Source organism: Rhipicephalus sanguineus, chromosome 1 (genome assembly GCF_013339695.2).
Source record: "Rhipicephalus sanguineus isolate Rsan-2018 chromosome 1, BIME_Rsan_1.4, whole genome shotgun sequence".
Taxonomy (NCBI): Eukaryota; Metazoa; Arthropoda; class Arachnida; order Ixodida; family Ixodidae; genus Rhipicephalus; species Rhipicephalus sanguineus.
Window position 1 is genome coordinate 37,119,443 of NC_051176.1, and position 14,640 is coordinate 37,134,082.

A 14,640-nucleotide genomic window follows, 5' to 3' on the forward strand; every position below is an offset into this window, starting at 1 on the left:
GAGATGACGTCACTAGGCTCCTTTTCTCCCCCGTCTGAATACCCCTTTAAGCACGAAAACTATACTCGGCGACAACTTATCTTGGCATTGGAGCGAAGGCTACGGAGGCGGGGCATCCGCACATTTGTGTTACTAGGCAAGTAGTTCGGCATCTTGCAGCCGATTTTAGTTCCAGTTTCAGTTTCGCTTGCTCGCATCGCTAGAGCGTTTAGCAGCACGTCTACATGCAGAATGGGAACATCAGTGTGCATAGATGCATCTACCTACTGTACTGTATATTGTCACACGGTTGTTACGTTGACGAAGGCAGCAGTGGGCGTGTCGAAGATGAAATTTTTTATTTGGCCGAACTTGTGGGCGGGAAACGAGTCAGTCAGTGCGTCGTCTGTCAATAATTCTGACAAGTGGTAAAGCGTGTCGGCTTTTATACATGTTTTATCGAATGTTCCAGCGTTATCGCTGGTGGCCACGCAATCTCCTAAACTATTCGCGTACCGCGCGCAATCTTAACGGAAAGATCTAAAACAATCGTGACGCTTCTGGAACACCGCATCGCGGTTTGCGCGGAGCATTTAAACAGTCTTTGCGGGTGAAGTCCGAAGACAACAAAATAAGACACATGGCAGTATGATGAACGCCGCCAAGCGCACACCGCAGCCTGGATACGGTGTTTCCTCGATTGTAACGCGATCACGATTGTAACGCGAGGGGCGACTTTAGTAGCAAAAATTTGGAGAAAAATATAGCATTGTACTCGAATAAATACGGAATGCAAGTACCATGATGCCGCTTAATTGGGTTTAGATTTAAGGAGAGCTCACGCTTAATTAAAAAGAGACTGACGCAGAATATTTTATCAAGCTTCGCTGGTCACACACCTTCATAGAGCGTAGTTTCTCGGCCGTAGGTATTTCATTGCGCATGAAGTAGTTGTGCACTTTGCGCCGCAATGCTGCCAACGCAAACGTGCAATAGCGCAGCAGCCACATCTTGCCGGTGATGCGCTTCTCAGTTTGGCCCGAGAAATTCAATTCCTTGCGCTTCGAGGAGGCAAGTTGGGCCCGCAGAACTTCAGCCTTGATACGCTTAAATGCTCGCTCACTCACTCCGGTGAGCTCGGCGACAGTCCGGCACACTGCATTTGCAGACGAGTCACACTGACGGCGCCTCACTTCAGCGATGACATTGCAGATAACTTGCGTGGTCTGGTTTGATAGCCACTTTCTGTCACATTTAGAGAACAGCTTCTTCGGAGAACGAAACGGCGAGTTTGCGGCCACACACGGTTCAGGCCAACGGTTCAGGCGGCATCGCAGACTGAGACTGAATGTTTACTGAGACTGCAGGCGTGAGGAAAATGTGGTGCAGGCGTGAGGAAAACGTGGTGCTGTCCAAAAAATAAAGACAGAAACAAACTTGAAGTTTACAATAACATTTTTTCACGAATGGCTTCCCATACTCGTTCTCTTTTTATGACGAAGAAATCTTTACTTATTCGAGCTAGGTAACTTTTCGAATTAGAAAATAAATATAGGTACTATTTCTTGGCGCGCGCGCATGCAGGCACTTTGGCTCTGTAGCTTCCACAGTGGTGCCAAGAAAAGTTGTCGCCGAGTATACCTTGAGAGCAGCCGGACAACAGAGCCAGAGGGGTGAGGAACAATAGGCCTCGAGCAGCCGGACAACAGAGCCAGAGGGGTGAGGAACAATAGGCCTCCTCACGTCATACCAGGATGTCACAAGGTGCAGCCAACTCAAGTGAGCACTCACGCTTACTTTAAAACCAAATTAAGATATCTTAAAGGCAACGTTCGTCACTAATAATCGGTCAGATGTGCCCCCGTATACAGGAAAGTCAAACAACACAAAGATCTCGAGGTTTCAATTTTGGTGTCAGGGGTCCTTTAAGTCTACTCCATTCAGTGTTTTCAAGTAACATATTTGGATGCACTTGGCATGTTAGCATGTCTCTTTTTGAGGGCACTTCTGATAAGCTGAACTCCTGATAAGACGAACAGATGACCACGGTCCCTTCGAGTTCGTCTTAACGGGAGTCAACTGTATATACCCTATAAAGTGGACGGGGAGATGACCGCCGCCGTAACTCAGTGGTTGAGCATCGGATGCGTTATTCGAAGGTCACAGGTACGGTCCCTGCCGGCGGCAAGTTATCTTCGTCCACTTTACTTTCTTCACATTTACAGTCAAACATGGATATATCGAACTTGAAGGGGATCGCAAATTAGTTCAATATATGAAAAATTTGATATAAAATAATACAGGCCCCGAGACCTTACCAGTGGCAGGCGATCACCTACAATCGGCGCATTCAAGAATGACAACTAATTCTGCACACACGATGCAACAGAATGTTTTATTTGCGTGAAAAAAAAATCGCTTACCGTATTTACTTGAATATAACGCGAGTTTTTTTCCAGATTTTTGCTACCTAAAGTCGACCCTCGGGTTACAATCTAATACCGATATAGCAATTTTTTTCTTCCTGGACGCAATGAAAAGTCACCCCTCGCATTACAATCGTGGTCGCGTTAGAATAGAGTAAATACGGTATCTTGGCCTGCTTCTTCGTCTTCGAAATGAAGTTGAAGACACTGGCCTCGATCTTATAGAGGCTGCCCAGGTGCGACAGCCCGGTTCCCTCCATGTCGCCGAAACAACAGAAAATCAAGCCGAACGCTGCCGCCAGTTCAGCGGCGGAATATGCGCGAGTAGCCGCCGCCTTGTCCGGACGATCTTCGTCGCCACTTGAGCTGTTGGCCTGGGCATCCTGGGTCCCTGCGACCGCAGCTACAATGTCGTCGGCGGCGAGGCTCGCAACAGCCTGAACATTGCAGTCCGCTTCCACGAAATCGTCCGCAGATACTTCGGGTGGAGCGGCAGCCGGGAAGAGGGACAACTTGCGAAATGCGTCGTCTATGCGCTCTTCGTCGCCGTCTTCACCGGTTTCTGCAAGTTCCGCCGTCACGAAGCCTGCCTTCCGAAAGTAGTTGGCCACTGTGTTCTTGCGCTTGTTGACGATGGCCATTGCCACACGAGAAGTTGAAAATTCAAGCAGTCCGCAGCACCTTTGCACAGCACGCATGCAAAAGAGGAATGCAGTGGTATGCGACAACTCACAGAAGTGAACTCCGCCAACAAAGCGCTCGCTATCAGTCGCGATGGCTACCCGGGCTACCTACGAGGGCAGCAGCGATGTACGAAAGGCGCGGGCTGTGGTTGGCTGATCAAAACTCACAAAACAGCAAAAAAAAAAAAAAGGGCGAAAAGAGGAGGCCGCCGGGTTCTTCGTTCCTGTTCTAAAAAAAGAAAAGGCAAAAGGAGGAGGCTGCCGGCTTTGTTCCTGCTCTCCGAGCCAACGGTAACGCGGAGAAAGCATGAGAAAGAGAGAAAGAAAAAAAGAAAAAAAATCACGCCCTATCCACGAAGTGAATGATGATGAGTTGGCGAAGCTCCGGAGGTAATCTGGTAAATTGTCAATCCTCGCAAGTTTTGCCCACTCATATATGATGCTACGCTCGGGGGAACGTTGCCGGAGGGACACCGCCGCTTCCCGCTCTCGCATTCCGGGGTCCGCTTCTCGTTGAGCCCGTTTCGCAGCGTAGCGCGCACTGTATCGGGATCCGCTTCTCATTGCGCACGCTTGGCAGCGGCGTCCTTGGCGCGCACCGTCTCGGGATCCGCCCGGCGCCGCGCTCGCTTCGCGGCAGGCTCTCGAGCTCGCACCGCGGGATCCTGCCGACGAGTATGAGCCGCAGCGGCCTTCCGCACCCGGCGCTCCTCGTCGTCCATGCGCTATCCGACGCGTACGGCGACGATCTAGGAAAATGAGATAACAGGCGCGCCGGCGCAGCCCCGCGCAGCAGCCAATCGGAGAGCAGCGGCACCTCCAACGCCATCTAGTGTCCAATCACCCAATCGCCATATTGCACACATCTCTACGGGACAGCACCATCAAGGAAACTAGACGAGAAATGGCAATGACACAGAATGCGTACAGCGCCATCTAGTATACTGTCACCAAGCTGCAGTTTGCATGCATCTCTATGGGACAGCGCCATCTATTGTATGATAAGAGAGACGCTACTGGGTACGCCGGAGGGACGAGGGATTGCCCTAGACCATAAGGAGCTTCGTCCCTAAAAAAGCCGTTCCGCAAGTTGGAGAACGCACCCAACAGCAGTACAGTCAGAGCCCTCTCGCCCTCACGTTTTTCGAGCTTTTCGGGTGTCGCGGTGCGCAGCGTGTGCCGAAGCGCACCTTCCAGCTCACGCGGCGTTCAGTATATCCGATGGCGGGTAAAAATACATTCGATATAAGCTTGCAAGCTTCACTTTTACAAAGGATATACAGTATAGACCGCTTATAACGTAAGTCGCCGGAGTCGCGAATATCCGCACTATAAGCGGTACTGCACTATAACCAAAACAACCTTTTTCAAAGTCTGCACTTGCGCAAAACGTGTTGAGCATGTAGCCTCGCGTGTCCGATAATCGACATATGCAATTTGGGGCGCTCACAACCACTTAAATCTCCGAATGTTCAAAAATTAACCGCCAAAGACCCGCATTGCCAACGAAATGAACACGGGGAAAAAAAGAAAACAAAACAAAGTGCCATCGCGGAAATTCGCCGACTACCTCGAGGTATGCGCATTACACCGAAATCATGTCGAATCGCGACCGAAATTTCACGTGCTGAGCGGTACCGATCGTTCGATTTCACGGGCGCGCACGCGATGTCCAAGACATTGCAATCGAATCCGGAACCTCCATTCGAGAGCTGCATGTGCCAACCATGCCCTCGTTTTCATTAACGATACGATTCCCTTCCCTTCAAGCGCAGCCATCGCAAAAAGTTTCGTTGATTCCACACCAAACCGCAACTTTTATCGGCCGTGACCGCTACCGAAAAGCAACCAACGCTGATTAGGCCTAGCCTGCGGTTCAGCATGTAGTCGCGGGAAGTTTGTCCAAGACAAGAAGATCGGAGGTCGAAAGGATCGCACTCAAGCACTAACCCAAGAACAGCGCGCGTGATACGAAGTTAGTGTTCGCGGCCGGGAGATCAACGGCGACAAAAGCCCGCCAAGGTTTAAATCCGCGCACTGGCAGAAAAGGCGAAAGCCCGCGTCATGAGATCAGCAAAACTTTTCAATTTGCGGACGAGGTAGCAAACGCGATATCTGTAGCAAGTGTGATAACGACGACGCTTTTCCCAACAGGAAACTTGCTTTAAAGCGCGTTTGATGAGGACGCGATCGTACGTTGCACGCGGAACGCACTGCCGGCAAGCGGCCGCGGAGCCTTGCCGCCGCCGGTGCAAAGGCTACTCCGTCGCCTAGGCAACCACCATCCTTCCCCACTCGGCGAGCCCGCACAGCGCTGCCGCGGTCTTTTTCCTCCCTCCGCCCCTCGTTCGTTCACTGTGCGTGCCCTCGCCCTTTGTAACGACCTCGTCGCTCCCTCCCCAGCGGCTTACCTCCTTTGAGAACCGCACTCGCTACCGCGTTTGTCGGAAATATTTTCCCGCAACCGCATTATAAACGGTATTTCATCTTGGGGGACTGCACAATAAGCGGTATGCGTATACATGCGGTTCTATGGGAGGGTAAACGGGAGTCGAAAAAGACCTCATTATAACCGGTCCTGCACTATATGCGGTTACGTTATAAGTGGTCTGCACTGTACAAGGGGATAATTTGCGAGTTCGATATAGCCGAAAATTCGATATATGTGGGCTCGATATATCCGTGTTCGACTGTATATCTCAATTATTACAAATAATATCTCCTATACTTTCCTTGGCATTACCGTCTTCTAGTTCTTAATACTAGCATACTAGGATGATAGTATATACAGCTTTTTTGGTTTCGTTCAGGCTTGCTGGATGGTCACATGGCTTGAGTTCATTGTTCTTAGTTTCCCCGACGCCACTGTGGAGCAGGTTCAGAGCAGTTACTAACAAATATTACACTTCGGACCAACATGGAACAGCACTTCCACCCCTGAATCATTAATCCTACATTCGCCGTACTCAAATGACACCGTCTTTTGATGTTGGTAGCTCTTACTCATAGGAAACTGGCACACATTTGTGTGAATACAGTGAGAAAAATGCTACAATTTCAAACAAGCCAGTGCATTATGCTCCAAAATGAAAACCATTCTTTTCTCAAGTTATGCTAGGCAGCAGCTTATATGCTCACCTGCTCCTGAAGCTGTTGCAGCTTCCGTTCACGTTCTTCATCACTGTCCTCAGAGTCGCTTGAAGACGAGCTCGCACTCGAGGATGACCGTGAGCTGGAGCTACTCTCAGAGTCCACCCGGTCGGCATGCGACACAGGCTGGGGCTCACTTGGCGGTGGCTCATCGGGCATCTTGGCATACCTCATCTCAAAAACATCCTGCAAGCAAGAAGAAGAAAAAGCCACTTCGATGCCTGCTACAAGCAGCACTTTAGCAGGGTCGCTACCTGTAGCTTCCTCGCCATGGCAACCACCTCGTGGTCAGGAGGGTTGTACTTGTAGCAGTTGGTAAATATTAACCGCACATCACCAGCAAACTCCTCTGGGCTTTTGTACTCCCGGTTGTCCATCTTTTGCTGCAGAGAAGCGTTGTTGTACGAGTGTGGCAGTCAGACTGATGGACTAACTGTACCTTGACTGTGCCGAGATCCATTGGGTGCTTGATGATCTCATGATAGTCGTGCAGTCCCAGGAGCTCCGCATCCACAGGCTTGTAGAAGGGCCATGCATAGCCCTACAAGGGAGGGAACCAGCCATTGTAGAGAGGCTCTTACATAGGATCAACAATTGCAAGAAGGGCCTCAGGAACACGCACGCAGGACGCATGTCCATCAAACCATATGCTGGCTATGCTTTTGCTGCACATGATGAGGCTTTGTTACAACAAGGTGTATGCACTCGTGTTAAGACAGGTGGCCGAAAATGGCAGGTCATCAGCTAAAGAGCTGCCGATTGTGATAGGTGCCCGTTGATGGTGCTTTGACGAGGATGCTTGTAAGCACCCGCCACATTGTCCTGCCCAAGTGTTCCCGCTTGCGTGTTCATGCAACCCTCTCTCTTCCCCCCAGAGGTCTGCACGGGTGGGCGCACAGAGGACAGAGGGAAGAAGAGGGCCACAACCCCAGCAGAGCAACAACGGAAGGGTAACTCACGGGCCTGGGCTGCTGCGCCCGGCGTGGACGTCTCGCATTCAGGCTCGGCCCCTTCAAGAACAATGCCCCCGTGCAGACCTCCGGTTAGAACCCATCATGGAAGGACAACAACAACACACTCAGCACACTAACAATGGCCACAGGCACCATACTCACAGCATGCTTCTTGGCAAACAACTCCTTCAGGATGCTGTTGCAGTACTTCATCTGTTCAGTGAGCTTGCCCTTCTTGGGCTTGGAACTGTGCTGCTGGGTGTCTGGCAGGTCCTTGCTGGGCTTCTTGATGGGTCGCCCACTCTCGCGCCGCGTTGACACCTTCTTGGCCTCGGGGGGAGCACCGCCATAAGCACCAGGCTCCAGAGGCAGTGGTGTTGTCGTGTCAGCTTTTCTTTTCACACCTTTTTTCACCTGCGCATGTCATCAAAGGCCACTTCTCAGCAAAACTTCCATGAATCAAGCAGACATGCATTTTACACAGAATCTTGGTGATACGATCCCAGCTGATACGAATTCCTAAAATTCTCCGGCCGAATTGCAGAATGTACAATGGGCCAAAATTCAGATGTTCCGAACACTTTCCCGTGTCACGACAGGCGATACAAACTTTGGTACCGAATCCGTCGAGCGACAGCAGAGAGCAGTATGCTCTGGAAGCTTTAGGAAGTACGGGCGCAGCGAGCGCACACACAATCGGAATTGTGGTTATCGTTTGCCACAACCACTGTGGACGAAACTTGCGGGCACTATCGGCATGACCATCTACGGCGACGACTAAACACCGAAAATACATGCGCATCCAACACTCACTTAGTCAAAGCGATGCTGATTGCTGCAACAGCAGAATACACTATCATAGATAGCAACGTCATAGTTCTGAAGGCACGTGCGCGGCCCACGCACACGGATTGGAAACTGAACTACCGTCCTCATTCCTTCCCAATCTTGGAACAAGTTCCCGTTAAACATTGGTACGTGTCATTACGTTTAATTTTAAAGTTAAAATATGTCTGAGGTGAACATGCAATTTAAACCTCACATCCAACTATGTATGAAGGAAAGAAGGGAGATTTTTAAGGGCTCGTTTTTTCTTTTCTAGACAACATAATTCAGAACTAACAAACAAGAAAGTCAAGTATAGGGGGTGTTATTTGTAGTAATTATGATGTAACTGTGAAGAAAGTAAAGTGGAAAAAAAGGTGGACCGACCCTGCGACCTTCACAAACGTCCGATGCTCTACCACTGAGCTATGGCTGCGTATGTTATACAAATTTGTTCATTGCCGGCGGAGCGTTATATGGAGATAAAAAGATTTAAGAAATGCTCCTAGACAATTTTTTAGAGAGCACCGGACATACTGCAGACATGTCTAACTTAAACTTTGGTGCTTGCCTATTACAGTGCAGACCACTTATAACGTAACCGCATATAGTGCAGGACCGGTTATAATGCGGTCTTTTTCGACTCCCGTTTACCCTCCCATAGAACCGCATGTATACGCATACCGCTTATTGTGCAGTCCCCCAAGATGAAATACCGTTTATAATGCGGTTGCGAGAAAATATTTCTGACAAACGCGGTAGCGAGTGCGGTTCTCAAAGGAGGTACACTGCTGGGGAGGGAGCGACGCGGTCGTTACGAAGGGCGAGGGCACGCACAGTGAACGAACGAGGGGCGGAGGGAGGAAAAAGACCGCGGCAGCGCTGTGCGGGCTCGCAGAGTGGGGAAGGATGGTGGTTGCCTAGGCGACGGAGTAGCCTTTGCACCGGCGGCGGCAAGGCTCCGCGGCCGCTTGCCGGCAGCGCGTTACGCGTGGAACGTACGATCGCGTCCTCATCAAGTGCGCTTTAAAGTAAGTTTCCTGTCGGGAAAAGCGTCGTCGTTATCACACTTGCTACAGATATCGCGTCTGCTACCTCGTCCGCAAATTGAAAAGTTTTGCGGCTTCATGACGCGAGCTTTCGCCTTTTCTGCCAGTGCGCGGACTTAAACGAGCTTGGCGGGCTTTTGTCGCCGTTGATCTCCCAGCCGCGAACATAAACCGCACAAACTTCGTATCATGCGCGCTGTTCTTGGGTTAGTGCTTGAGTGCGATCTTTTCGACGTCCGATCTTCATGTTGTCTTGGAGAAATTTCCCACGACAACATGCTGAACCGCACGCTAGGCCTAATCAGCGTTGGTTGCTTTTCGGTAGCGGTCGCGGGCGATGAAAGTTGCGGTTTGGTGCGGAATCAACGAAACTTTTTGCGATGGCTGCACTTGAAGGGAAGAGAATCATATCGTTAATGAAAACGAGGGCATGGTTGGCACATGCAACTCTCGAATGGTGGTTCCGGATTCGATTGCAATGTCTTGGACATCGCGTGCGCGCCCGTGATATCGAACGATCGGTACCGCTCAGCACGTGAAATTTCGGTCGCGATTCGACATGGTTTCTGTGTAATGCGCATACCTCGAGGTGGCCTGAAACGTAGTCGGCGAATTTCCGCGATGGCACTTTGTTTTGTTTGCTTTTTCCCCCCGTGTTCATTTCGTTGGCAATGCGGGTCTTTGGCGGTTAATTTTTGAACATTCGGAGATTTAAGTGGTTGTAAGCGCCCCAAATCGCATATGTCGATTATCGGACACGCGAGGCTACATGCTCAACACGTTTTGTGCAACTGCAGCCTTTGTAGAAGGTTGTTTTGGTTATAGTGCGGTACCGCTTATAGTGCGGATATTCGCAACTCCGGCGACTTACGTTATAAGCGGTCTATACTGTACCAGTGCAATACTTGTGGCACCTTCCAAGCCGGTCTTCAAGTGTGCAGTCAGAATACTGTGCTTCAGATGTTCAAATAGAAAGTTCCTCATATGCACCAATGCAATTAAAACTGTTGCACAAGAAAACGCATTGAAAGGAACAATGTGTAGGCGTTGAATGATTCAATATTGCAGTATGAGTGAAAAAAAAAATTGCTGGCTCTCCCGTAATTGAGAGCAAATGTGTACCAGCAAAGCAGAATGGTTGGAGGTTACACAGTGGGAGAGCATACGCGCCGATTTCCTTTCCTTAATGCTGGTGCGATCGTAGACTGGCAGTGGGAGCAAACAGGTCACTTGGAGAGGGAGCACCATTGCCCCTTTTCCAGGAACCCCTTCAGTCGAGAGAAACAACCTTCGCTGCTTTGCGGCTCCGCACCAACAAAGCTCTCCAGCTTGCTCCACGTTTCGGCGAGCTCGCTTTCTTCATCTGCGCATGCCAACTCAGCTTCCTCGGATTCTTCCACTGATGCTTCGTCAGTGCGTCCACCGAAGCCCGCATGCCGAAAGCAGTTGGCTATCGTCGACTGCTTGACGTTTTCCCACGACGCCTTGAGCATTTGGATGGCGCCCAAAAGATCGATCTTCAGATCTTGGCCCATCCGGAGTCTTACAAGCAAAATGTCGATCAGCCGACGCTTGTAGATAGACTTAAATGTGCGGATAATGCCCTGGTCCAACGGTTGGAGCTTCGAAGTGGTGTTGGGCGGCAGAAATACCACTTCGATGTTGCTCAGCTGGGCATCGGTGTGGTGTGCCGTGCAGTTACCGACGATAAGGCATACCTTCCGTCCCTGACGCACCAGGTCCGAATGCCACGCCTTCAGCCTGGATTGCTTCCAGTTTTGCTGCAAAAGTCAGGGTCGTCCGTTTCTTCGCGTCTGCAGCCATCGCTACACACACCACAACGCGCGGCAGGCCTAACACACGAGCACAACAACGACCGATGCGACGGATGCCTGGCGATACTATCAAGGAGGAGCTGGTGCAACAAGTGCAGTGCGTCATTGCTGCAAGGCTGCGGCGTGCGTATGCCGCTACGTTCAAGTGGCGCACTCGGCGCCATCGATGTGTGCAGCAGTCGTAAACGCCCACCGCGCTACCGCTATTTTCGAGAGTTGCGGGAAAGCTCGCCGCCTGTCAACGGAGCGCGGCGGGAAAGCTCGCCGCCTGTCAACGGAGCGCGGGCGGTTTGGGGTGGCCGAGTTCGATATATCCATTATACGTCAAACTTCGTTCGAAATAAAAAATTAAAAATGCATGCGATTTCCCACGTGATATAGGAACCGTTCGATATAGGCAATAATTCGATATGTCCGTGTTCGATATATCGAGGTTTGACTGTATTTTGACGCAAGGAAGGCGCTGAAGCCAGACGAGTCTTCGAGGTGTCCGGGCTTTTCGCGAACGATGCGAAAGCGAGCCAAGTCTCACATATCCCAGCATTTCCATGCATACAACAGCTCAAAGCGCTAGTTTTCCCTCTAGGTAACTGTAAGAAACTCTGTGGCCGAACCCGCCCGGGCACCGCCATTTTGATTTGACTTTCGACAGTCTTGGCCTGGCTTGGCTACCAAACTGGCTGCAAGGAGCGCAAGCGAGATTTGGAAAAGTCGCCACTAGATGGCAATCCGCGAAGAGTGCTATCACCATCATCACTGTGCTTACAACGGAAGTTTCACTATGGAATACCGGAAGTGCGTAACAGTCAGCCTTCATATAAAAGTACCGCCGCACGTTTGGAACAGTCTCGTGACTCGTCTTCAATCGCCGTTGTGTATTAAGCCTCTCGAATACCACCGTTGAACTTGTCACCGCGATCTTCGTCGTGCCTTGATGGCGTCGCGCAAGCAGCTTTCCTTCAAGGAAAAGCTGGACGTACTCAACGCAGTCGACACGCAGCCAGCACGGAAAAGGGTCGACATTGCAAAAGACCTTGGACTACCACCGTCAACGCTTAACAGCATCGTCTCGAAGCGTGCAGAGATCGAAGGGAATGCTGCGCTCTTCGGCCCGAAAGCCAAGCAGGCTCGTGGCGCCAAGTATGGGAACCTAAACGAGGCTCTTCTCACCTGGTTCAAACAAGCTCGCGCTGCCGGTATTAACTTCGACGGCAGCATTTTACGCGAGAAGGCGATGGAGATAGCAGACAGACTATACTCGGCGACAACTTATCTTGGCATTGGAGCGAAGGCTACGGAGGCGGGGCATCCGCACATTTGTGTTACTACGCAAGTAGTTCGGCATCTTGAAGCCGATTTTAGTTCCAGTTTCGGTTTCGCTTGCTCCCATCGCTAAAGCGTTTAGCACCACGTCTACACGCAGAATGGGAACATCAGTGTGCGTAGATGCATCTACCTACTGTACTGTATATTGTCACAGGGTTGTTACGTTGACGAAGGCAGCAGTGGGTGTGTCGAAGATGAAACTCTTTATTTGGCCAAAACTGTGGGCGGGAAACGAGTCAGTCAGAGCGTCTTCCGTCAATAATTCTCACAAGTCGTAAAGCGTGTCGGCTTTTATACATGTTCTATCGAATGTTCCAGTGTTATCGCTGGTGGCCACGTAATCTCCGACTATTCGCGTACAGCGCGCAATCTTAACAGAAAGGTCTAAAACAATCGTGGCGATTCTGGAACATCGCATCGCGGTCACGGAGCATTCCAAACAGTCTTTGCGGGTGAAGCCTGAAGAAAAAATAAGACACATGGGAATATGATGAACGCCACCAAGCGCACACCGCAACCTGAATACGGCGTTTGCTAGATTGTAACGCGAGGGGCAACTTTAGTAGCAAAAATTGGGAGAAAGAGCTCGCATTGTATTCGAATAAATACTGAATGCAAGTACCATGATGCCGCTGAATTGGGTTTAGATTTAAGGGGGGACGCGGCTTTCGTATTGCGAAAAATGGCAAAAAAAAAACAGATTTTTTGAAAATCAAATTTTCAGTTTCTGGAACCCTTTTTCTATCAGATTCCAAAATATCTACACTGAAAACCATCCAGAAGTGCTTCGAAAAATTTGTTTTGCCCTCCGAGGTGGCGAAAATTATTGTGGAAATCGTAAAAAAACAGTGATTTTAAAAAAATTGTAGCTCCGCGATGACGCGACCGCGAACCAACTTTTTGGGCTTGTCGGAAAGGGCATTTTTCTGTGTTCAAATTCCCCACTTCAGCGGGCTTCTCCATTCAGAAAGAAGCACACAAAAAGCAAACACTTGAGAGTCGTTCAGAGGCCTCCGATTGGCCGCGTCCGCCATATTGCCCCAGCTCGCCTCGCCATTGGTCCGATGCTCGCTCCCGGAGATTGTCGTCTGCGCGTCGCGAGTTCACGGCTGTCGAGAATCGCGCTACTTCGTGACACGTTCGTAATAGTTCTGTGTTCACGGCTCGACGATCACTTAAAATATTATTACGCTTTAGTTTGGAGCTGCAAGAGGAAGTTCGATCTGATTACGATGGTGCGCCGCGCTCCTAGCGAACATCGCAAACGCGCGTCTCGGACCGACTGAAGCGTTGACTTCAGCGTCGGATTCGCGGTTAGATGTTCTGTTTATCAGCACTTCTGACATCGTGACGAAGGCGATCGCGGGACGACTCTTTGTACTCACGACCACGCATTGCGCACTTTGAAACAACGGGCACCACGCCTGCGCACCTACTGCTCGGTGTCGTCACTAGGCCTAACTCCGCTCACGGCGCCGTTTGGCGAGACGAACCTCGAACTTTGCGGGCAACAACAACGCGCTAGCATGCTCGCGGCTATGTGCTTCTTCGCAAGCGAAGAAGCACATCGCTCGCCGGCCCTTCAGAACCGCGGATGGGCATTTTACGCACCGGCAGTGAACTCAACAGCCAAGCTCGATCGTCAGACCCCACGGCCACGGACTGCTCGGAGCAGCGGTAGCAATTTCGCGCGTCGGCACCCGAAAATGCGATACCAAGTATACTGCGCGCAGATTTTTCGTCATCGTAGCTTTGCATTCCGCATCATCACCGAACGCCGTCACCAAGCACATCACGCGCCAGCTCCACGGACCCCGCGGCCGAGCACTTCACGGTCAGAGTGCTATCAATAAGCACTAGTGATGTAATTTAGACGTGCTTGGAGCCGTGCTTGGTATCGCCGCAGGCGTTTATGAATGTTCTGAAACAATGAAAGCCTCGTAGACTAGCGTTGCCGCGGTCGGCCGAATGATAATACGTTTCATACGCGAGAGTGGCAAAAGACCGTGTAGGAAGCAGGGGGACGAATTTTTATCTGCCCGACTCGCGTCATTGAATAAACTGCTCAAAAATCCCTGTGCCACTAATGTCTTGGCCATAACTGTTTGCTATTTGGAACGAAGGCATCGGCTATCGTGGTGTGAGCCATTTTCTGTCACAACAAACCTCTCTCTTTATAAAAATTATTCTATGATTAATTGTAATCAATAAGCAAGGCTTAATTATGCTAATTACAGCATAAATACAAGAAATATGTGTAATTATTTCAGTACAGTCAAACCTCGATATATCGAACACGGGCATATCGAATTATTGCCTATATCGAACGGTTCCTATATCACGTGGGAAATCGCACGCATTTTTAATTTTTTATTTCGAACGAAATTTGACGTATAATGGATATATCGAACTCG

At 50.3% G+C, this 14,640-nt stretch overlaps 1 protein-coding gene across 15 annotated transcripts in view; it reads right to left on the reverse strand.

The window, feature by feature from the left end:
* LOC119390600 (bromodomain-containing protein 3) overlaps window positions 1–14,640 on the reverse strand; it is a 197,157-nt gene that overhangs the window by 86,659 nt on the left and 95,858 nt on the right. For 12 of the 15 annotated variants that reach the window (XM_037658218.2, XM_049414078.1, XM_049414082.1 and 9 more), the window contains 5 exons: window positions 7,354–7,605; window positions 7,198–7,275; window positions 6,678–6,779; window positions 6,493–6,621; window positions 6,227–6,424 (listed from right to left, as the gene is read on the reverse strand). In XM_037658218.2, the coding sequence (XP_037514146.1) occupies window positions 6,227–6,424; window positions 6,493–6,621; window positions 6,678–6,779; window positions 7,198–7,275; window positions 7,354–7,605 (759 nt within the window). The remainder of the gene's footprint in view (window positions 1–6,226; window positions 6,425–6,492; window positions 6,622–6,677; window positions 6,780–7,197; window positions 7,276–7,353; window positions 7,606–14,640) is intronic. The other 3 variants (XM_049414103.1, XM_049414100.1, XM_049414089.1) reach the window with 2 other exon arrangements.